Consider the following 26,258-nt stretch of genomic DNA (forward strand, 5'->3'; position numbering starts at 1 on the left):
GGAAGAAGCAGATAGGTTGCTTCTTGACTTAACAACGCCAATATCGTTTGGAAACAGTTCTTGGTGTGAAGGAAGGAAATCAACATTCAATGCAATAGAGAGAGATAGATTAGAAGAAACTCCTGGAACATCCGCAGATTTACGAGAGGAACACCAGCAGGAAGAAAACAGACAAAATACTTCTGACATTCAGTCTCTTCCTTCCAATTCCAGTTCAACTTCTTGCACTCACTCAGTGGAAGGCGAAAAGCAAATCAGGCACAGCGAATCAGAGGGAAATCATGTAAGTTTTGGTTTAATGGAATAAATGTCTACAGGTTTTAATCATGAATGTTTATGGGACTGAATAAAGCAATCATCGCTCAAGGGAAATACATCAATATGGCTTTGTGAATGTAACATTTTTAAAATTGTTTGCATGCCTCTTCTGTGTGAACGTGGATTTATGTCCAAATGACAATTTTCCGTACATGTTAGGTTGTATATTGTATTTATCAATCCATGTTCCTTCTTGATACAAAGAAATCATAAATGGGATCTTATAAGTTTATAAGTAAAGTACAACACATTTTGGTAGCATGTGTATAATGTGAATTTTAAAGATTTGGGAGAAGGATTTCACATTCATTTTTATAATTGAGATCATAAAGGAAAGGGTATTACAGTTTCTTAAGCAAATTTTTAAAATTGCACTCATTTCGATAACCAGACATTTTATCCTTACCCCATTCTGTATACAGCTGGAATTTGCAAGTAGTTACACTGTTACTTCATGCCACTAGCCAGGTTTCAAAGCCAAGCGTGCTTCGTCGTCAGCTGAATCCATGAAATACTACAACAGGTGGATTTCATAAGGTTTACACGAACTACAGTATAGTTTTTTCTCACGTTTACAAATACGTTGAGCACCTAGATAAAATACAAAACATATTGTTATAGCTACTTGGTTGAGATTGTGAACATGAGAGAAAAGTAGAAAACGTAGTTGCTGTAACACTGAAATGAAAATCTGTGTAGTGAAATCCACCAGCGTCGATCCACCTGTGGATGAAGCATGCTTGGCTGAAAATCTGCGTTGTTGAGTGAACAAGCGAACTACTTAGAAATTCCAGATGTATATATGAGGGTTGAGAGTTCTATATGTAATAGCTATACGAAATGGTCTTTTTACTTCAACAGTTTGGGACCAATTTACTACAGAATTTTGTTTTCGTTTATGATAATTTAATCTAAACATAAAAAATCTACAGTAATTTTCTGTGAAACCTCGTTTACTATAAATGAAATAAACATTTGGTAAAGAATCGGGGTAAAAGTACATATCTTTTTTTATTTTCAGATACACTCTCTTGCTGCTATTTAAGAAATGTTTTGTCGAATCCCTTCTTGTATTGTACTATTAATGTGGGATAATGGAACATACAGGGACTTTTTCCTGTGGACAAACTCTCCCCAAAAGACCCTGATTGTGATTTTGCGTTTCTGATTAGTCACTCTGATATTATAATCAGATATTCATGCTCATGTTTTCCCTATGTACATTCTCTTCAGTTCAGGTAATTTTAGGTAACACTTCAAGTTGGAGGACTCGTGTAAGAAACCTTAAGGGAAATTATACCTTGTTTTTACTGATAATTCATTTTCATTCTCTACATTTGCACTACATTTATATTTCATTAAAAGTTTTGAAGGTTCACTTTACAATGTAAGAGGAAAATGCAAACTACAGTGAAATAAAAAGATAAAAATAATACGCTTATGAATCAGAAAATGTGAGGTCAGTGTATACTTTCTCAAATCTTGCTGTGATTAGGTTTTCAAATGGAGATGCAAGCCATGAAATATATTTGTTTTCGTTTTCTTTCATTAGGGACTTCATGGATATCCTTGTTCATAATGCTTTCGTTGCTTGCAGGTGCTTACTATATTGCAATGCACACTGGATGGAAAAGCCATTCTTGCTAAAGGAGAAAAGAACAATGGTTTACTAGATAATGCTTCAAGGTGTAATTTAGCACGACTTATAGTAAAGCATGAGTTAGAAGAAAATCCGACACGGCTAATAACACGAGGTGAATTTACACGCTGGGCACATGAAATAGCAACCATTTTTGGGAAAGAATCACCATCTGTGTATTACGCAGCTTACATTGGAGCCACGAACTACCAAACAAAACGCAATGCTTCTGGGAAGTTGTATGAGGCCTACATTTCAAGAAGAAGAGTTCTAAGAAAGAGAGGAGATATTCCAAGTAGAAGGTCCTCTTCTGCATCACCTACATCTTCACTAGGTGACGACACAGACATTGTTGAAGAACCCATTCCAGACCCAGTAATAGATGAGAAGTTACAGTGGCTCAGAACGTCACTAGATCCCTGGCATGTTGTGTGCGATAATTGGAGAGCAACAGCAGAAGCTAGATTGAAAGCCCTGGAACAGCCTGGGACGGTTGGTGCTTACCTTGACTTGTACCCTGTTTTGAAAACACCACAAGGTTATACATTGGTAAGTGCACTGTTACTGTACTATTGCAAAGTATTTAACAACTGAGTGAGGTGTCTCATTTTTCACAAAACACGTGTTCATTTCAATTCAACGCTGTCCTCATTAAAACATATAGGTCGAATAATGAGGTGGGGAAAAACATGTAAGATTTACATGTGTACAGACCACTATCACAAGGAAACAGCTCCACCCATAATTGCGCTCAGGCACAGTTTTAAGCTGTGAGAGCTAGATTTAGTTAAAGTTTTTGCATCAAAATTTTGACTGTTAATAGCTATATACATTATGTTAATTGTATTTTATATTCTATTTCTCTCCCTTCCATACTACAGTTTTATATCATGTATTCTGCTAGAGAAAGGTACGATGTGGTCTTGATTTGATACGTAGATTTTACTTTCCTTGACCACTACTTTCATCTTATTATATTTGGTTGTTTGTGAATATGTAAAATTGCTGAATTGTAACATTGTGTAAAAAATGCGAGTTTTGTAATTTATTTTCTTCATTCTCTTTCCAATTTGGTAACTTGAACCACTTGAAAGTGAGGAATTAAAAAAAAGACACATAGAAATAATTAACTATGTCTGTAGATTAAAATTGAAGTCTCCTTGCACTTGCTTGCTGGTGCTGTGAAATTTTGTCTTTTATTTTTTATTTTATTTATTTATTTTTCTTAAGAACCATGGCAAAAGGTTAATATGTTTTTAGTGGATGTGAACTTGATTGGTTTTAGTCATTGTGAACTTAGAATGGCCTACATGAGCTTTGCACAACTTGAATGTTGATCGTAGCAATCTTCCAGAAAAGGGTTCCAGTATATTACCAAAATATTGAAGAAAAATAGAAACTTAAGCAGGTAATTTTAATGTACAGAAATGGTTAATTTTTTTAAGAAAAAAGTTTGCCCGTTTCCTGTTATGTTTGACACATCGGTTGCTTATCTTTTAATGCGTTAATTACTATTATGAAAAATGAATAGGAAAACTTGATGTTTCATTCCTGTAGGAACATTACTGAGAAATTTTACACTTGTTTCATATTTAAGATTTCATCGTGATACCTCACTACTAATAATGTTGCTCTTTTTGCAGCTGTTGGAGGACTACTCCTTCCTTTACCCTGGTACTGAAGACAATTTGTTTAACAGAATTGTTCTGCTTCAAGACAAAATTCTGCATTTGTTGGAGTTGAAAAGAAATTTGAAAGAAATACATTCTCTTTCAGCACCGTACATCTGTGCTATTCATGGTAAGTACAGTGCTTCAAGCACTATTTATTTTTGTAATACAGTCAAACCTAGGGTGATCAGGCGTACTGATTTTCGCAGTACAGTATTATTTTTCAAATAGCTTTCCTGTGTGTTCCAAAGACATCTAGAAAATTGAGATTTGTCCTTTTTTTAAAAGTCCTGATTAAATTTATTTGCAATACTTTAATGTTTCATTCTTTATTCACAACATATCGAATCACAGGCACTTTTTTTCTGAATGATAAACTTTTTTTTCAACACTGCTCAAAAAATTATTGTTAGGAAAATAAAACAATCGACAAACCATTGTTTTGTAATGCAGTTGGTTTTACTGAGAAAGTCTTGTTGAGATGTCGGTAAGGCAGGATTGGTCACTTATTTCAAGTCACAGCAGTGACGCCAATCAATTTAACTGGAGTTTCCTCGTGCCAGTCTTTTTCTGTCATGTCTTAAAATAATCCCAGACTCTGAAAATCAATTTTAAAAAGTAAGTTTTTAGCCCTAAACGAAGTTTCACTATACGTTCATAAAAATAAACTACAAGCGCATGTATTAATTATGTGTCTAATTAATTATAATGCAAATGATATTATTTGATTATAGTACAAATAAATTTGATTCATCTATTTGCGACTTGCAGTGTGAAGTATTTGCGCTTCTTTCAGTAGTATTACTTGTCTAAATACATTGTTGTGAATAGGCAGAGAGAAAATTCTTTATAGTTCAATCGTGACCTTTTTTTATTGTTTTTGTTGATACTCCATTAAATTGTTTGAAATTCTTTCAAAAATCTTGTATTTCGACATGAAAGTATTTGGAGATGTGTTGATTTCTTAAAAATGAATGATTGCCTTGAGGTTAACGTGAAATGAAACAAAGAGATACGTATTGTCGATGCACAGGCTATCATTTATTATTATGCTTCTGTCCTACTTTTCACTTGTCAGAATCTGGTCACCCTAGTCAAACCCATTTAAAACATCATTGGAGGGGACCAGAGGGAAAGGAGCAGTTTCAAAAGTGCCCAATTTTCCCGTTTTCGGTGCACCCATACACTTTGGTGTGGGAAGAGGTCGTGGTCTAAGACCTTCACATATAAACACTGGTGGGCATAGCTCAGTGAAACATGACCAAAAATGGGTCAACAATACAATGAAAATGCCCATAAGACGTGCATATTTTTGACATATATTTTGTATATTGCCCAAAAGAAGGGGCGTGCTCCGTTGAAGGTTGATGGAAGTGAGACTACACGTTGAACTCTACAAGCACTATGAGTTTCATCACACTCGAGCCTGCGGAACAGAGAAACAAATCGGGTCAAAGTCATATGCTCAGAGTGGCTTTATATGAATCAAACACCTTACGTTGTTCGTGCGCATATCCACTCAAGGCGCAGTAATCGGTTAAAGTACTGCATTTTCGTTTTATGCGATCTTGGTCGGGTGGGGACGATTGCATTATAGGATAGTTTTGTCAATGTGCAAATGAAACATGGAGAGTTGGATGTTGTGCCCATGTCATGCTCATTATTTGGTACTTAGGAATGGGCAAAGAAATGTAGCACGTCCGAAGACATCCACAAGAAGACGAATCTATGCTCTTGAGCGATATCGATGAACCATTCGTCAGAGGATGAGGAAATCGGCAATTAAACCCTTTTGCATACTTATGTACAAGTACTTTTGTATAATACGTCGTACATAATAATCACCTCAACTGCCTGAGCGGTACTGGGAGTAAGGAAAACCTTGTACTACAGCTCCGGTAATGAATAAATCATTTTGTACCTTTCAATAGCACGTGTTACTCTAGTGCAATGATCATTTTGTTTCTTCGAACAATGTTTTTTTTAAAGATATGGTGTAGAATGTGCGAAATCCTAACTAGCATTCGCTTCCACTTATTTCATCTATAAGAAGACCATTCAGCGGAAATACGACACATGGCTACGGCATTCTCTTGCGAGAGGTTTGCCTCATATCAAGCCAGTCTGAGCATTGGAAATGGTACGTCCCTTGAATTTGACCCGATTTGTTTCTCTGTTCCGCACACTCGAGTGCGATGAAATTCATGGTGCTTGTCGAGTTCAATGTGTAATCTCATTTGCATAAAACCTAACGGAGCGCGCCCCCTCTTTTGAGCGATATACAAAAAAATATGTCAATCAAATGCGCGCCTTTCACTCTTAGTTATGGCCACCATTATTTATATGTGAAGGTCTTAGGCCACGATTTCTTCTCACATCAAATTGTATGTGCGCAACGCAAACGGGAAAATTAGGCAATTTTGGAACAGTTCCTCTGATACTCTATTAAGCGGATGTTATTTATGAACAGCAAAATCAAACATTTTCTTTTGCTTGATTTTAGTTGTACACATCATGAAACGTGTTTCTACGAAGTTTCAGCTAAATTGAAAATTATGAATTTGCCGAAAATCGCATTTTAAGTTCAAAGTTTACAGTATTGCAAGACATAGAGTATAAACTATTATATAGACGTTTGAGAGAAAACAAAAGTATTGAGCTTAATCGGTAGATAGTAAGCGTCCCTCACACCGGGAAGTGCCACATAATGATATTGACATGTTTTTGGTTTTAAAAGTAGTGCGTAATTGGCCTTTATTTTTGTTTACGCACTGCAACTTCTTGTAGGAAGTCTTGAATGGAAGAGAACTTAGTCCACAAATCTGATTACATAGACATATCATTGGCACTGTTGAAAAAAGTTTTAAAACATCTACAGCTTGTAAAGTGTGTAAAACTGAAGTTACTACCGAGTCAGCATCCTCTCCATCTTATTTAATTGCTTTCGTATAACAGTGAATTAAGTTTTCATTTATGTGCCACAGATAGTACATAATAATGACCTCACTTATATGGAGACCTGTCATGTAATTCACCATTTACTGATTTCAGATAAGGACATTTCACCTGACGTGAAGACAAATGTTGCTCTGATTTGTCTGCCACTGTTGCTACCTGTGGTACCCATCAAGAGGAACTGTAAGAGGACAACATGGCGCCCATCAAAATTGGAAATACGTGATGGATTCATCACACACATTACATCTGACAGTCACCTGCAGAACACAATTCAACAGAGGAAAGAAAAACTACAAAAACTGGGGGCTACATTTCAGCCTTTGGTTGTTCTTGTGGGTGAGGACATAACGTCAGTTACATGCTCCTATGTCGTCGTCGAGAACACTTTGTACAAATTCAATTCATTACAAAGCGCTGTTGACACATGTTTCAAAATCTTTCATGCTACTAGTGCTAGGTATCCTGAGGAGTCAGAAAGTGTCTGGTTGTTAATGCAAAGGGGATTTTATGGTATTAAAACAGTTCATGATAGAATGACTCAAGGTGTTCGGTGTCTCATGTCTGATTTAGGCATAAGTGAACCACAATAAAGATACATAATGTTTACCTGTTTTGCATGTAAAAAGAATTTCAATCGTCCATCTGATATTCAATATCATACAAGAAATGTGTGCAAAAATATGGCAAGAGGTACCATGTTTCCTTGTACATATGAGGGTTGTTACAGGTATTTTTCATATAATAGATCACTGCAAAGACACATATCCAATGTACATAAAAATAAAAAGCAATGTAGTAATAGGAGTAGTAGTGTACTGTTAGCAGACAGTGATGTAACTGTATTGCAGTCACGTGGTAATTTGTCACAGCCTGTTGTAGAGAAAAGTAGTCAAGTTGTCACAAACGATACAGTACAAAATGTAGTGGAGGATCATATGAGTAAATTCATTTCTAAACTGTATGCACATCCAACTTTTAGCCGTTCACATGTACAAGTTGTGGTTGATGGAATGAAATCCTTATTTAGTCACAATGTGAAGAGATCTTTACAAGCAATGGTTTTAGAGCACGCAGGTGTAGAAGAGTTGCCTGGTAAGTTTCAATTAGCTCTTGAAGAAGTTCTCTCAATAGAACCTCTAAACGGGTTTGAAACGGATTACAAGCGTTTACAATATTTTGAGGTTTTAGGCACATACATTAGTCCACAGGAAGTTTTAATTGGGGAACGCATGGAAAGAAGACACACGGCTTGTGGTAGCAACATAGAATCTGTTCCTTGTACTATGCAAATGATTCCATTGCGAGTATTATTACAAAAACTTTTCAGTAAGGACTCATTTATACGTGAAACATTGAACTACTTGCAATATTTGAATAACTGTGAAGACAATGGCAGTCCTCTTTTGAACATAATTCATGGTTCTGTATGGAAGAACATGCAGCCTTCACAAGAATACTCAAGACATACATTAGTAGTACCTGTTATTATTTTCTTTGATGATGTTGAAATTGGGAACGCACTGGGGTCACATGCTGGAATTCATAAATTAGGTGCTATATATCTTTCACTTCCACTTCTGCCCCCTTACTATGTGTCACAGTTGAAGAATATTTTCCTTGTATCTTTATTTCATTCAGCTGACAGAACAAAATTTGGAAATGCAGTTACGCTTCAAAAGGTAATAGATGAACTGAATTTCCTAAGAAAAACTGGCGTACAGGTATCAACAAGCTGTTTTAAAGGTGTTGTAAAATTCATTGTTCCTGCTATAACTGGTGACAATTTAGGGTTGAACAGTATTCTGGGTTTTGTTTCAAATTTTGTTGGTAATCACTGTTGCAGGATATGCAATGCAAATAAGAACGAATTACAAAAATTAACCACAGAGGTTCCCACTTTGCTCAGGAGTGTTCTGACATATGAAGATCAGTTGCAGGTAAATGATGTATCTAAGACTGGCATAAAGGAGAAATGTGTGTGGTTAAACCTTGAAGGGTTTGACCTGTTTAACAATGTTGCTGTCGACATAATGCATGATTGGTTTGAAGGTTGCTGTCGTTATGTAATGTCATTCATTGTCAATTATTTGGTACAAGAAAGTAAAGCAATTACCATTGAGACTTTGCAAATGAACCTTGCTAACTTTAATTATGGTCCAGATTCCAATTCAAAACCTACAAACTGTATTCAGATTGATGGGGGGAACATAAACATAAAGACGTCAGCTCACGAAATGCTTATTTTGGTGAGGTACTTTGGCCTATTGGTGGGATATTACGTACCCACTAACAATTATGTTTGGCTGTTGTATATTCAATTACGCAAAATTACAGAAAGACTTCTAAATAACAGGGTTTATGATGATACTGTGATTCAACTACAAACTTTGATAGCAGAGTTCAATGAAATGTACTGTTCATTGACAAAATGTCATTTGAAACCAAAGTTTCATTTCCTCACCCACTACCCTGCAATGATGAAAAAATTTGGACCACTGAACCAAATATGGACCATGAGATTTGAAGCAAGACATAGAATTTCAAAGTTCATGGCTAATGTCTCACACAGCAGGGTAAATGTCTGCAAATCAATTGCAATACGAAATCAATTACTCGTTAATGACTTACTTCTTAATAACAATTTGACACATCACATTTCTCATGGAAAAAAGAGGAGGTTTAACAGTGATACAGCAATAGAGGTTAAGCAGAGGTATGCATTACACTCTGAAGCAGACCTTATGTCTGTTACAAAGGTTAAAGTGAAGGGCCATACCTTTTCTTTGTCTTCTATAATTGCACTTGACATTGATGAATCCAATGGACTTCCTGTTTTTGGTCAAGTAAAAGACATTATAATTCATGATGATGATATAATTTTTTCCTGTGTAGCTTTGGACACGATTGCCTTCTATGAACATGTTTTTGCTTACGAGGTCTGTGTAACAAATAACCATCTGTTTGTAAAGTATGATGAGCTGTTAACACCACTGCCACACACTTACACAGTGATGACTGATGGTGTAAAATACATTACACTTCGATGGCCAATTGATTAGAAAACAGTTTGAAATTGGTGAATCTTGTAAACTGGTTGTTGTGTAAACATAAAAGAAACTCAAAATTTTCAGTGTTATCATTCTGTATACAGTATATACTTATGAATAATTATGTAATGGTGTTACTAAGTAATCATATTTCATACCTGTAATTTATATTATTAAGCATCAATATTTTAATGAAGTCATATCGTCCTTTCCATGGGTTGTCAACTCACACAGAAGATCTTGTCGATGTTAATTAATTTTAAGTGTATTCTATCATCCTTCTTACAAGGTTTCTTACTGTATATCTTTATATACTTACTACTATTTCGAAACTACTAAAAAGTGGCTTTTTTTATTATTTACTTGTGTATAGTTTGCTGATATTTCGCCCTTCATCTGAGAGCATTTTCGAAGCAGGTAATGTTCCATCGATCTTCACATGTTAACCAATTTATAGACTGCAATCCGGTTATCTTCTTTCTTCCCTAAAATATTCACTATATAATTATATGAGCGCAAGAGAGGATGATTCTTAATTAACAAAAGATTGGCTACTTACCATGAATCCTCCCTTGGAATGCCTAAATATTTTTCATACGTTTCGGAACTCGTAGCTGGTTCCTTCCGAACAAGCTGCGAGTTCCGAAACATATGAAAAATATTTAGGTTTTCCAAGGGAGGATTCATGGTAAGTAGCCATTTTTAATTAATATTCACTATGTGGTTTAAATTAATTACAAACATCGTTAAAACTCATTACAATGCTTTTACTTAAACTATACTCTGAATATTATAGCCAAGAAAAAAAAGAGGATCACAGGACTTTAGTATTGGAAATAGGTCAAAATGTAAAGATCGATGGACAATTGCCCTCTTTGAAAATGCTTTCAGGTGAGGGGGGATATATGCACTGCATACACAGGTAAATAATAAAAATGCGACGTTTTAGTAAAATTTATATTAAACCTGTGACTTCTTGGAAGTTCATTGATACAGTGATTTATTTACAAAAAAAAAGAAAGAAAAAAAAACTGCAGTAATGGTTAAAAACTAATAGAAAAATACTGCATGGCTGCTGCTGTAGTGAAACACAATTTATTGTGGCTGAAATTAGTATCAAGTAGGTAGATATGCAGCAACAGTGTCAAGAAGTGGATGACTTGAACTGTTTAAAGTTAACCAACATCGACAAGGTCATCTAAGTGCTTGGATAGCCCATAATAAGGGCAATAGGAGGAACTCAATGATGAAAATGCTTTGTTTCATAACGTCTTGCACTGTCGTCAAGAGAATATATAACCTCAATACAAAGCAACTGTATTCAAAATTAAATATATCTAGTGACTATTATCATTTCAGTGTAAATGTGAGAAAATTGTAGTAGTTTCAGAATGGTGTTTAAGACAAACGTACAGTAGTATTAAAGCAGAATTTAAGACCATACAAGTGTACTGTTGTTCTATGAGAAGATGCCCCAAGGGAAGAGGAGTAAACACCAAATATATATGTATAAGGACTCTTGGTAAAGTATTTTTCTTTGTAAAAGCAGATGTGACATGATAAAATACATGTGAAATAAATAAGCACAAAAAATTTTATTTAAAAAACACCAGTAAATTATATGCTGCACACGTGTTCTTCCATTTACATCGTACAGACACATGGAAACCACTAGCTTATTCAATGTTTATTTGTATTTATGTACAGATTAAATAGACATCCATTTGACATGGTTAGCAACAGAAGTGTTGTGTAGTTTTGGATATTTTATAAATTTAGATTGTTACATATGTTTGATGGATAATGGAAGCTATACTTGTCTACTGCACATATATATGTGTGTGTGTGTGTTTTGCAAATAAAGCAGTGAAGTGACATATAAATTGCTCTCTTAAATTCATATGTATATATCTCCTATTTACATATGGTGAAAAGGCAGTTAACTATAAAGGTAACCAAGAAAGTTCTGTCGCTTTTTTGTGGAGGTCTGTGTTCATTGGCTCTCACACCGTGAGCTGAATGCCAATGGAGATAAAGCGAAGATCAGTTATTGGTGTGGTATATCCAACATACTAGCGGTGTGGTAGTTCAGTTACACCGTGAACTTACATAAGGACAGAGTGAACATGGGTCTTCTACAGAGCGTAATAAGGGCGTGTATGCTGTAACGCTGCTGCAGCGGGACAGAAAATATGCCAGGCCTTTGGTGAGGATGTCATAACTACGCGGAGAGTGCAGCAGTGATTTAACAAGTTAAGGACGGTGACGAAACACTCGAAGATGCACCACGTGCCGGAAGTCCAACACATGTACAAAATGAAGATCTTCAGGCAGCAATTGAGAACAATGGCCAGACATGTGAGGAACTGGGACTACAATTCAGTATGAGTGGAGAAATCATTCGGCAGCTTGGCGGAGAAACCACCTCCATCAGCTTGGGAAGTACTACAAGTTGGGTCGACGGGTCCACATGATTTTACTCCGGACCAGAAGGCAACGCGAGCAAACACCTGTGTTTCTGTGCTGTCTCGTCTGAGGAATGAGCCATTTTTTGGACAGGGTGTTTACATGTGATGAGAAGTGCGTCCTGTACGAAGCTCCACGGTCCTATCATCATTGGTTAGCATCCTGTGAACTGGTTCCAAACAGCTGATTCCAGCACTGCACCAGAAGATTCTTCTGTGTGATTGGGGAACTGCTCGCGGCATCGTGCATCTGGAACTGTTACCAGCTGATCAGAGCATCAATGTAACTGTGTACTGTTAGCAATTGAGGCGTGTTCAAGAAAACCTGAAAACTGTGGAGCCAGCACTTCTAAATCGCAAAGTTTTTCTCCTGTTACAGAACAACGCTAAGCCCCATGTGGCTAGGATGACCCGGAACACGATTTTCCGCCTTGGATGGGAAACACGTGCATCCGACATACTCCCCGAACATGGCACCGTCCCATTATCACCTGTTGTACACGACTGTACAGAAAAGCAGGTACTGATAAGATAAATTTACATTATGTACTGTAACCACTTCAAGATTTTGTGACTATGTTTCATGTAAATATGTGCACTTTTGCCATGGTGAACAATTTCCTTCATGGAAGTAACTCTATATTGTAATACATCCACGTACTTCCTTCTATTCTTCATATGTACATTGCAATATTACATTCCATACCTAACCTAATGTGTACAGGATGGTTCAAAACTTAAATCATCAAACTGTTTAGTAAGCCTCAATGATATCGAATTATTGTGTATGTTATATTGACGCTGGAAATTGACTTTTTTCTTTAAAAAAAAAAAATATATTTACTTTAGCAGTGTCAAGAATTAGCAGTGTGAAGCACAACGCCGAACAACGACATTCGTTACATTTTAGATTTCGAGAAGTACGAGAAAAACTTGCAGAATATTTCAGGAGAACAATGGGGAAAAAAATCAGCAGATAGCGACATTTATCGGAGTAATAGAAGCAAAATAGCGCCAATTAAACGTGCCTGCATGAAAGAACGGGAAGGTTTTCTTGAAAGCACTAAAATGTAACATATACCGTTGTTCGGCTCGGTGCTTCAATTGGTAAAGAGTTTTGAGAAACATTCATGAAAATCGAGTTTTTTTCTACTGGGTAATTAGAAAGAATATTTGTAAGTAGACCAAATCCTGGCCTTTTGACTAGCTACCAGTACTTTAAATAACATTATTAAACATTGTGTGTACCTGACGAAGTTGATTCTACTTGAAGTCATAATTTGCATTGAAATGGTATGTATAATTTGAACTAGGTACATACAATGCTTAATTATGTAATACAAAGCACCGGTTGCTAGTCAAAAGGCCAGAATTTTGTGTACTTACAAATATTCTTTCTAACTGCAGTAAGGAATGTATCGATTTTTACAATGTTTTTCAAAATTACTTTTTTTTAAATTAAACATATTTACTTTGAAGAAAAGGTTACTCTCCGAACTAAATAGTGTCATTAACCTGCACAATATTCAAGACACTATTGATGGTTTCCAAGCAGTTCAATGATTTAAAGGTTTTGAAGCATCCTGCTCACATTAACTTCAGTATGGAAAGCAATGTTGTAACATACGTATAAAGAATAGTAGGAAGTACATGACTACATTACAATACAGAGATATTTCCATGAAATCATTTATTTTTCCACGGTCAGAAGGCACATATTTACATGAAGGTATGTCACAAAGTCCGGAAGTAATTACTTATTGCATGTTATGTAATTTTATTTCATCAGGAGAACCTGGATTTTTTGTCCTGAAAACATGCATTTTGTACGTACTGTAAGTATACATTTCCTAGATGCAATGTTTCCAGCACCAATTTTTATGGCATAAAGTCCGTAGTATACGTATGATTTGCAGGAATTCCTGTTACATGAACTATAGTGGATGTACTAATTATCCAAATGATCAGTAACTAATATAATTTCTTCAAAATGCGTACGTACAATTATTCATTCCGAAGGAGTATATTTCAGTCCTATGTAGTGGAGTTTACATTCTATCAGTACTTTTGTGCAGTAATTACTGCAAGCTTTACTACGCTGCTTGGAGAAATTGTCTTTATACACATGGGAAAAGACATTGCGGGATTGGGTTTTAGTCTTAATTTCATTACTTTCGTCCCTGACTGATTGCAAGCTTTTCATTATACTATGGTAATAAAGTCCATGCATAAGGACAACAATACAGTCAAAGCATGTATTCGTATCCTTTCGTCATGGCATTTTCACAGTAGCGAATGCAGATTTAACTGGACTATACAGTGCTTAAGACTCCACATACAGATTTAAATGCAGTCACGGACGGAGTTTCCACCATTCCTTCATGTGATTTTTCCACGTTTGCCTCGATAAATGTCTAGCAACACCTGGAAATATAACATTCCTGTTTTGTAATTTTTCCATTCCACTTGAGTTTTAACATGACCGGTAATGGTGTCGCTCCATTATTACTGTTATTAACTATGACGTCATATCTTTAATAAGTTCTGACGTCATCATTTTTATCTGGAAAAGTAAGGAGAAAATATACGTAGAACGGACAAGAACAATTAACATTCTCGGTAATGTTGGAAAGTCATTCTTACGAAAGGTCCTAAAAATCACTTGAATTTACGTACTTTTTATCCGTAATTTTTTCTCAGTGTAGGGCACCCAAATACGCGTATTAATGCTCGCTCCCCAGAAAAAATCTAAGTTACGGCGCTGGCTAAATATGTAATGAATTTATATAAAATACAAACAGCGTACGAGTCGGTAAAATTACTGTACAAGAGAAAGAGCAAGGAGCAATGTATATGCGTTTAACATTTTGTTTATCGGATTCTTCTGCATGGAGTACGGCCCGGACCAAGGTTCGGCCTAGACTAGTGTACAGCGTTGCCAGGTCAGGAAGACAAAATATCTGTAGACTTGGTGTAAAATATCTGTAAAAATCCGTATTTTACACAAAAAAATCTGGAGAAAAATCTGTAGAGGCAAAGCTATAAGGGACCTGACCCCTACTGAAAAACTTGCCTCCCCCCTAGCCCCCTCTTCAGTAGTGAGCATTTTTCTAACTAAAATATTGATAAACGTAATACAACTTTGCAGGGGTGCCCATCCCCCCCAAAGCTGGTGGCGCACTCCCCCCCCCCCCCAAAGTGATGCCACTTTTGAGCTGGTTTTCAGTTTACCACAGGCCCTGGAAAGTGTAATCGCACAAACAGAAAAATATACAAAATATTATCATTAATTCATTTATTATACATCATGTAGCAATTGAACAGCATTACTTATTAAGTGTCGTACATGGTATAAATAAGAAATAAATAAATAAATGCTCCCAGCAGAAAATGGGTAAATTACCTACACAAAGCGATAAACCGACCAGCCCATCCTTTCATATAGCAACTTGCGCGGTACTTCATTCATAGAGTTTCTAAACAGGGGGTAGGGGGATTCATTCTCGAGATGTAAAAAAAAAAATCGCATCGTGTTCCAATGTTATTCTGACGACAGCAAAATTACTTACTCGACATTAGAGTAAAATTCTTCCCCAATTTTTTTCTCGATGGCACAACTTGCGCCATTCATCCCTCCTGTGGGCGGCCCTTCTTTCTTAAAACGAAGCAACCTTTCCTTTCATACGGCTACTTGGGCGGTACTTCATTCATCGAGTATCGAAGCAGGGGGTACGGGGGTTCACCCCGGAAAATTTTTGAAAATTAGCTTCTCAAAATCGTGTTTTAATGCTATTCCGACAGTAAAATTGCTAGTTCGAAAGTAGAGTAAAATCCCCCCCAAAATATTTCTCAATGGCGCAGCTTGCGCCATACGTCCCCCCTGTGGGCGGCCCCTGCAACTTTGATAAATAATTTATGTATGATAATATAATATCCGTTTTTATCTGATTCTCAAACGGGATGCCTAAATGTCCCGTTTTTAAGCAAAAATGACCCAGGTGTCAAGTAATTATTATTCAAAATATAAATGGTCAATGCAAATTCCCATTCGTACCAGCACTTTCGTACCAGCACTCATTGGGAAGGTTCAGCCGTGTCTGGACCTTTTGAATGTTCAAATGGGAATTGAGTGTTCCGTGCTTCAAGTGGAAATTGAGTGTTCCGTGCTTCAAGTGGAAATTGAGTTGGAATTCTGAGTGTTCAAGTAGTTAAAAGTATTGTTGGGTTGTACTTAAGTTGGAAACGGTGTGTTATTATTCTTACTTGTATATTTTGTAAATTGAAAACACTGCTGAGTCCCAAAATGCAATGTGGAAGTCAGATAAATACCCCCCCCCCTGGTCGCCGATTCGTATGCGTCCCGTTTTTGAAAGTAAAAGTTCTGGTCATCTTGCGTCAAGGGGGACTATGGCCCCCATAGCCCCCCTTGAATCCGCGCCTGTATATGCATATATAATAAGAAATAGTCCTGACTGACTGCTTGATAGATTAAATGCACCATAGGATTTGTGACGTAAGATACCACTAAAAAAGTTTTTTTTTTTTTTTTAATTCGACGTGGAAAGGAGGAATAGGAGTAGCAATTATTACAATAATATACTCATGTTTCGGAGTTATTTAAAGTTGGATATGTGAAATTCGGCATTTGAACTTTTCACTTGAAATAATGAAACGCGTCTTTCATAGTTTTTTGATATTCAGTCTAGAAGGGAAGAAAAAATTGTGGAGGATGTTCACTATGATTCCTATACGATACATTCGAATTTCGTGCAAGACTTCGAGTTCAGACGAATTGTATATGCAAGGTTCAGAAGAAAAAACGTAAATTATTGCCATCAGTAACACGTGAGAGGGGATGGGATTTGCTGTATATATATCTGCACACTGGCGTCTTTGGCATGTAAAATGGGGGGGGGGGGCATCAAAGAAAGTGATTTAAATTGTAGTACCTAGCCCAATCTATTTATTATCTTCAATTCCATTTGTTACCTTTCTGCTTACCTTTACGGACCCCCTGAGACATATCAAGAACTGTTATAATCCTTTCACAGCCTGAATATTAAATTCCAAATAAATATAATTATTTTTATTTATATGTTATTGTCGTTAGTAAATAAACTAAATTAAAATAGAATATTGAATATATTCTACTTCAAAATATTGGGGGGGGCACGTCTCCCCCCGCCAGACGCCCGTATATATAAACTATCTGCACTTCTGAATATCTGTAATGATTTTTGTACTTACCTCAGTTTCCTAGTAGTTCTTCATCACAGTAGGCCTATTTAATAGACAATATTCAATAGAAACAAATGAAAAGGTTCCTTTTGTAGCATTGAAAAGCATCACAAAACTCACTAACACAAATCAATCCTTTTATATAGTTTTTGAGAATTTAAGTTTATATGGCTGTTCGTGACATACAACGATACAATATGGATACGAATATATAGTTATATATACACACACACATATAGGCTGTACAATTTATACAAATAAGAAAAAGGGACATTTTAATTATCGTCGGATAATTCATCGTTGTACATTTTGTTATTTACCTTCTGCACCAAGGTTTTCGAAATAGGGAAATCGTAGCACGAGTATTTCTTCATAAGTCTCTTAGAATGCAACAATCCCACCATAGTGTCCGTACCTAGCCGATTTCTTTGCTTCGTCTTCATTCTATTAATTTGCGAGAAAACCCTTTCTACACTAGCCGACGAATGTGGCAGGCACAAAAGTTGCATCATAAAACTTGATAGTTTGGGAAACATTTGTGATCCATCTCCCTTTTTTAAATTTCCTACTGACAGCCAAAAGTCCTTTGGAGATGCATCAGTTATTACATCAAGATTAGTGTTCCTTAATATTCGCCACTCAGTGTCTAATTCCTGTAATTGGCATTCATCTATAAGAGAGGGAAAGGCGGACGCGAGAGATGCAATTGAGGCAAATGATTTGTTTTTTTACAGCTGTTGGGTTAAGTGCTGCAAGGTTTTTCATTGTATCGTCTTTGAATGGAAAACGTCTGTAAATTTGGTTTGCACTTTCAATCAGAAATTCCAAACATCTTAATTTGAAATCTTTGATGTGGGCCGGATTTATCTGGTCACTTTTTGAAATAGTCATTTCCACTTTTGCACCCAAGTATACTTCATCCAGTGGTTTGAATTTATTTGGATTTTTGTATTGAATGTCTTTCAGAGGCGTAATCGACAAATGATCATTCTGAATGTAACAATCTAGAATAGTTTTTAGTGTCGATTCAACCTCCGAGTAGAGTACATGTATTTGTGGCGATTCTGACTGCATTTGTAAATTAAGCTTATTAAATAACGGCAAGATGAACTCTAAAAAGAGTAAGTATAATTTTGTCACAGGGTCGTTCAACTTAGCCAAAATATTTTCACATGCTAGAAGCCGTTCACTGAGAACAGCATTCGTAAAATATAACCGCAATGCCTCATATTGCTCCAGAAGCCTATGAACAACTGCAGATAGGGAAAGCCAGCGTGTTTGACTCACATGTAGCAATTTGTGTGGCTTTACGTTAACGAAAGCCTGAAATTCTGCAAGTTGCCCTAAACGTTTTGGGCTACATTGAAAAAAATTATATACATCTCTCGCAAGATCTTCAATGCCTCGCGGGAGTTTGAGACACGCATACGATGCACACAATGCAAACGAGTGACAGATGCACTTCATTACAAACAGATGAGGGATATCCTGTTTTAACAAAGTAGATAATGAATGATTTGCCCCTAGCATTGAATTGGCACCGTCAGCAGCAAAGCCTATCATATTTTCCCGGTAGGGTATGTTAAATCGTTCAAAAAAACTCACAATACTCGCATACAAAGCGTCACTTGTTGCATCCTTAACTGGGAGAAGACCAAGAAACGCATCTATAATTTCACTATTCACAGCTACTCGTGCCACCATACACAAATGTTTTACACATCCCTTATCTGTAGATTCGTCTACAATGAGAGAAAATTTGTTTTCCTTTAGAGTCTCAATTAAGTTCTTAAAGCTTTCGTGCCCAGTTACATTTTTTAAAATTGCGGTTGCTTTAGTTCTACCGCATTCTATCTTTTTCGCGATTTCAGAATCCGGACATACCGCCTGTATAAGTTTAGGGATATGTTCCACCGCTTTTAGTGGTAAATCGTGTTCACAAATGAAACTTGCAATACGTATCTCTGCAGATTTCACATTATCGTCTATTTTCGATTTTGATACGTTTGGTGTCGTTTCGAAGATAGTGCGCTGCTTAGCCATTGAATTTGAATTTTTAATGTGTTTTTTTACATTAACATGCTTTCTTAAATCCGCTTTTCCAGACGTTAATGATAAATGGCAGTCACATGCACGGCAATAAGCAAAGAATGGCCCCTTGCTGCTTCGTTTCAACCACCCTTTGAAACATGGATCGTTCTCCCACCCCTCATTGTATTTTTGGCTGTATCGTGCTTTCTTTCTTAATGGTTGCGTAGTACTTGTACTTTCAACAATACTTTCCGAAGAACTCATGCTGAGAAATTCGAACCCGCAGCACAACACTTTCACACGATTACACACACACGGAGCGTCGAGATGAACACAGCATCCTGTAACACAAGTCACATGTAAACTAAAAGTGAAAATGATTTCTGATTCGAAAGATACCAGTTACTGGGAAAGGAAATAGAGGAAGTTTAGGATATACTTTTTTTTTTTCATCCCTCACTCGCTTTATTTGTCAAGTTCGGCAAGTTAAGAATTTTACCACAGCGGCAGATTCAACAATCAAGATAAAAGAAACAATGGATTCTTTCTTTCTTTCTTTCTTTTTTTCTTTTTCTTTTTTTTAAGAGACCTAGGACACAAATAAACACAGAGAAACACTTGCTGTTATAAAAATTCCCCTTTCGTCGGGATGTTTCTTGAGTTAGGTCTGTGGCGCCTCTTTCATATACTGGAGAAAATCTTTTTCAAATAGCGTTACTGGATATTGACTGTTGAAGGGGTAGTAAATGTCCATCCGGTCCGGTACCAAATGTACTTAAAAAGGAACACGGAAAAATAAAAGAGAGAAAAATGAGTATATTTTTCTAGATTTTTCGCCGATGAACAATGGTGTGACTTATTTGCCATTTCAGTAACTTATAAGCTTCTGCGTTTCACGAACCAACCCCAATCTCCAAGGTCAACATGCTAGACCATATACGTATGTCGGCAAGGCTCTTTGTACGGTTGATTTTTTTTCTTCTATCAATGAGCCTTTTCTCTTTTACAACTCATTCTACAAAACAAGGATAGGGTGCCCAGAAACCTGAGAATGTCTTGAGGATGAGCCAGTAGTGACAAAGCGAGAGAGGGAAGGAAAGAGAAAGGCAGAGCGGAAAACAGTTTTGTAACCCAAAGTCCAGGCATTTTTTTCTTGCAACCGACGCCTCAATAAAAGTTCATTGACATTAAAAAAAAAAAAAAAAAAAAAAGTTGTCTTTCAGCTTGTACCTCATTTTAGCATTGGAATTTTAACACATGTATTGAGCTGAACGATGTTCTCATGAACCCAAAAGAAAATCTGTAGATTATACCAAAAATTCTTATTTTCCGTATTGCTACGAAAAATCTGTAGATCTACAGATAAATCTGTAGACCTGGCAACGCTGCTAGTGTATTCGGTGTATTCGATTCAAGAAGCGAATTCTTCAGCCGAATTCGCACTCTTGCGCAGGCGCAACGGGAACAATATTGCCAACGATAGCTGCACGAAAATGAAAGAAAGAAAGAAAAGACTAAAGCGAAAGTCAGAAATTATTTGTTATTGTATGTTAGCGATCGTTTCTTTCGTTTTTGTATTTTAAACTAATGAGGTCTAGGAACCCTGTAAAAGAATAAAAGTCATCATTTCTTGTAGCTGAATTAAGATGTGGGGTAAAATAGATAACCTATAATATGACTGAATTGGTAACACTGCAGATGAATTCGAATACTAAAGTATCCGAGTCTTTTCTGTCTGCTTTGCAGCTTGCTTGCGTTACAGTCAACTTTAGCAGCTGAAGTATGTTGCTTTTTCGGGCTGGAGGCAAGGAAATGAGATAACCGTGTAATTCTTTGCTATTTGTGATATTTTCATTATGGAGATTTAGCGTGGTACGGAATATTAAACAACACTTTTTCTTCCGAAAATAAATTGTGAAAGAATTAGTACAGCACAAAGTAACAAAAGCGAATACAAAAAGAATTCGAATTCTTTTTCGTAGTACTCGCGGTATCCGAATTCGTGGGCGAATCGAATGAATCGAATTCGCTGTATTCGATTCGGCCCATCACTATGATAAATGTGAGGAAGGAGAAACGGCATTGTAGTTTGTGAAGAGACAAGGGCTTTTGGTGTGCGGGGTGGCAGGGAAAAGGCGATTCGAATAGCTCGGCGTTCCAATATCTCGAGGCGGTCATAGTAATATTTATTGGCCGAGAGCCAGGCGAGATGTCCATACGTGATTGCGGGGCGAACAAATACCTTATACGTATAAAGCAGTAGGTTGGAATTTAAGCCCCATGTGGTGCCCTTTAAACGGCTCAGTAAATACAATCGTTTACGGATGTTTTGCTCCAAGATTCGTAAGTGACTGCGCCAGGTCATATGGCTATCGAAAGTCATAACACTGAGGCTATTAGAACTAGCCCTATATGTACAACTATCTACAGAAAATACAGTAATATCTATGATTCTAAGGAAAACAAACGAAGAAAATTAAAATAAATAAGAAAGGTACTTTTCCAGTATAGAGTAAAAATTATGTTAGTATTAATAACTATTTTGTTACAAAAATGTACTTTAGTTATTCTTATTAATTCTTTTGCACTCTTCTGCCACCTGTGAACTAACCCTTAAATTTCCTCATCCACTCCTACGTCGACACTTTAATTTGCATCGACCGCACTACGATATCTTACTTTGGCTGTTTTGTTTCGATTCTTCATGAAATTCTTTATTTTTACAACAGTAGGCAAAAGTGTTTACAAACATATTAGTAAAATTGGTACCGTACTCTTCTTCTCCCGGTCGAAAGGAGGTGTAACACATTTCTTTTATGTCTGGTTTTATGATGAAATGAAGAAAAATCTTGAAGCCCAGTGAGATAACAAATCTTTACGCTTTAAGTGATCCTGAAAACAATTCTAATAAGGAAAGTGATAAGGAAGTTACGATTAATAATTTAGAAAGTGAATCAAGCAGTAGAGTAGAGAGAACACAGACGAAGAAAGTGTTAGAAAATGACACAATAAGTTGTGATAGTGGTGATGCGCCATGAGTAATTAGGGAATAACATTTAGCGAGTGATCCTGAAAATCCTACATTTCTTTTTAGTGTTTCGAAGCCAATTTACAATTAAATATAAGTAGTAGGTCAAAAATAAACTAACCTATAAGTTCTAGTTTTATACTTCTATCATTGTCAAGCAATTATCCGCATTTGAAACATTTTATAGTCAAAATTCCCCTCTCCCCCAAAAGTGAGACCTTTGCCCCTCTGTGGGATAAAATGGAGGACAAAGAATTAACTAAAAGTAACCTCGTTCTTCAGCAGCATCTGATCAGTAAAAGTGTTAACATCTGATTGCTTTTTCAAAGGCATTCGTGAGCTAGCAATTATGAGTGGTTGAGTCGTGTTGGTTCCAGGTAGATAGACTTCGTCTTGTGTGGAGTACATTTATAAGTAGGTTTGAACCAAATAAGCGTACGCTTAATTGAATTGCCGTCTCAGTAGACCTATTTCAGATTTTATCAGAATTGGCCACCGAAATAAGAGTTTAGCATACAGTTCGTTAAAGAGCACATATTTCTGAAACTTTATTCCCTCCACCCAAATGACGGCCTGTGACGCTGTGAACGGGACATTTGGTCATCCTATTGTAGCTATGAGGTGGGAAGTGAGAATGAGCCTCTTGCAACCCCCATTAGCCCCTCCTAAAATTATCCATTATTTATATGTACGATGGAGATTTCGAAAGTAACTTCGTTTGCATACGTATAGATGAAGCTAACATCATCTGTATTTGTAAGTTCCCTAATAGGCCTACTCTGTGGTCTTCTGACAGTAATTCGTTGTTTGACTTTAATTAAACCGAAGTTCCTCGAGTAATAGTGAAAAATGGAGAACATTTGGAATCCGTGTGTGATTTAATTATATTTTCTGGAAGAGAAAAAAAGCTTTGAGCAAGATGAGTGCCACATTTACTCACTCTAGAGCTTAGGAGAAGCCGTGTCGCTGAGCAAAAATTGACCGGAGTGAAAGGTCACTGTAAATTTCAGTGGTCCATCTTTTTCTCTTTTATGTGTGAAATTGCCAAAAAGAAAAAAAATGTTCTTTCGACTAATTAATCCCCTTTGATGAGGGTTTATCATGCTATATAGTTATAAAACCTGAGTACAGGGTCGAATCCCTTTCACAAAACATGGGTATTGATGCTTCCTTTCAAAATTTGGCAGACGTTCACTCATGTCCAAAATGATTGTCGCATATCTATAACTGTCTTCTTGTAAGTATATAATTTAATAATGATTTTGCGTGGTACTTTTAATACTGATACTATGTGTATAATCCAGAAATGTATATTTGTGGTAAATTTCATAGGAAAAGAATTATAAATACGAAAATTAGAACGAGTAAAAGAAAATGTTGCTAAATGAACAAAAAAGTTTTATTTTCGTTTTATAGTTCTTATTCATTGCTCTTTTGACATGAAATTTGCCACACAAATGTCTTTGCCGATTATACACATACTAACATTATAAGCAATACCGGGCGAATTCGTTATTAAATTATATTCCTACAACAACATATTTATAGACATGCGACAATAATTTTGGACATGAGTGTACATTGCCCCACCATTGATATTTGGAAATTGTCTTGAAAATAAAATATAGTAAACTCCAGGACACGAATATATAACACTGAGAAACGAGCTGTGGATATCTGACATGATATTTACTTTTTCTAATGCAATTTGTCGTATGGAATTCAAATCTGAAAACCGTTTTGCTCTATCACCTCAGGTGTTTAGGATATCGCCCAACTTTTATATTTCACGCTACACCCATTTTTAAATTCCAACCAGCCATGCAGAAATATGTGGGCTTATGCGCTGAATAATGCGGAGGTAAGCTTGAATAAATGTTTACTCCGAAAACAGTTCTTAATATGAACCTATAATTCACATATTGTCAATTTGTATTCGTGTTAACAACGGATATCCAGTGTCCGAATTTCCACGGGAATAGGGGGGAAACCCACCTCTCAGGAACTGGGTGTCTTCCAAAGTATCTTCAATTTATCCATGTAAATTTTCTGGGACGTACACTTTATCCCCATTGTAAAATTCCGTTTAATTCGTACCCTGTGAATAGCAGACCTTTATCACGTGTCATCAAGCAACACTGGTGATTTAACAAAAAAACAAACGCCAGAATCTATTTTATTTCTCTGTGTGCCAGCTTGAAGTGGAACTACGGAAAGGGCCTGTGACATCCATAAGGTATCTGGGCCACAACAACCGATTTTTATGAAACTTGGTAGACTAATAGGACACCTTGCAAAACTAATGTAATTAGAAGGAATTTTAAGAATAAGCTGTAGTTTCTGAGATACAGTCGATTCATTAAAGATGACATTTGTCGTGATATCTCTAGAACGGATCCACCGAGATCAAGCAAACTTTGCAAGCCATAATAGATGCATGATAGCTTTAAAACGGAATGAAAACGAATTGCCTGCACCTGCGCAGTACTGCGCAGAATGAGCAAATAATTGTGCGCATGCGCATATCTCGAAAACGTGAAGACTGCACTATATTTTTCTCTTACTTAGTTTGAACTAATATGACGCGTATAACATATCGCAAGAAAAAAACTAGACTCAAAGGTGGGCGTTTTCAAGAATTGAGGTGAGAAGAAGTTGGGGAGGTCTTCCCCCGGACATCCGCCTCTAGTTTTTTGCTCATTCTGCGCAGTTCTGCGCAGGTGCAGACAATTCGTTTTAATTTCGTTTTAAAGCTATCATGTATCTACTGTGTATTATGGCTTGCAAAGTTTGCTTGATCTCGGTGGATCCGTTCTAGAGATATCACAACAAATGTCATCTTTAATGGATCGACTGTATCTCAGAAACTACAACTTATTCTACAGATTCCTCCTAATTACATTAGTTTTGTAAGGTGTCCTATTAGTCTACCAAGTTTCATCAAAATCGGTTGTTGTAGCCCAGACACCTTATGGATGTGTCACAGCCTTTTAAACTACTGTGCTGGCAACAGTAGTACAGTCCTTCCGACGAACTTAAGCTAGAAGTGAATTTGGATCCCGTGAAAATTGAATACTACAGATGTCGTAAAGGTACGTACCACACTGAAAAATGTTTCTTCTTATTTTACTGCCAGTGCATGAAGGTTAAAACAAAATCTGGAGCTATATAGCAGAAAAACAACTGTCTGTATAACGTCATTGTATTTGCTTCTTTGCAGTGGCGGATGTAGGGGGGCGACGGGGCGATTGCCCCCTCCAGAAGAGGAAACTTTTTTTATTTCATATATAAATAAAACCCATTCCAGAATTTGGAGCTCTTAAAAGTAGTTCTAAGTAGCAGTATTACAAACCACCGCCCCCAAGAAGTCCGTCCTGGATCTGCCCCTGCTTCTTTGTCGGAAATTTGTCATTGTTCTTTGTAAGAATTGAGTCAAACTTTTTCAACCAAGTTTTTCACTGTTGCCAATTTATTACAAAAGAAACGGTATGTTTTCTGTATTGTATGTTGTAAAGAAATCTAGTTTTCCCACTAGCTGTATTGAGACATTCCACTAACGCATACGTAAATGATATTAAATTAGTAAATATTTTCCCACTAAAGTATATCCCAATTCCACAAGATCTAGTGGGAAAAACCACATAGGAGGGAACACTGCAAATCTATCCCAAATCCAGTTTTTAACGTCTTGTAATTTTGCTGCCTCTTTTAACTTAAAATTTAGGAGTACAACAAGAAGTGTTATGTAAATGTAGAATGGCTGAAACGTGGAAGAAATTTGCAAAAATTTAAAAATACAATTTGTGCTATACTTAGATGAAAACGAAGACCAGTAAAGATTTTTCTTACGCAATGTTGTCATAC

The 26,258-nt window shown here is 36.5% G+C and overlaps 2 protein-coding genes across 2 annotated transcripts in view; both read left to right on the forward strand.

The window, feature by feature from the left end:
* Positions 1-7,178, forward strand: part of LOC145685492 (uncharacterized) — an 8,747-nt gene extending 1,569 nt beyond the window's left edge. Inside the window, exons 2-5 of the mRNA XM_081757889.1 lie at positions 6-283; positions 1,916-2,506; positions 3,601-3,757; positions 6,679-7,178. Coding sequence (XP_081614015.1) covers positions 6-283; positions 1,916-2,506; positions 3,601-3,757; positions 6,679-7,175 — 1,523 coding nt within the window. The 3' untranslated portion in view covers positions 7,176-7,178. The remainder of the gene's footprint in view (positions 1-5; positions 284-1,915; positions 2,507-3,600; positions 3,758-6,678) is intronic.
* An 87-nt stretch (positions 7,179-7,265) lies between these two features.
* On the forward strand, positions 7,266-9,644 carry LOC145685493 (uncharacterized). Its single transcript, XM_081757891.1, has one exon. It carries the CDS (start codon positions 7,266-7,268, stop codon positions 9,642-9,644), a length of 2,379 nt encoding a protein of 792 aa, XP_081614017.1.
* Positions 9,645-26,258: the final 16,614 nt, after the last annotated feature.

This window comes from Thermobia domestica, chromosome 5 (genome assembly GCF_964235325.1).
Source record: "Thermobia domestica chromosome 5, izTheDome1.hap1.1, whole genome shotgun sequence".
NCBI classification, from domain to species: domain Eukaryota; kingdom Metazoa; phylum Arthropoda; class Insecta; order Zygentoma; family Lepismatidae; genus Thermobia; species Thermobia domestica.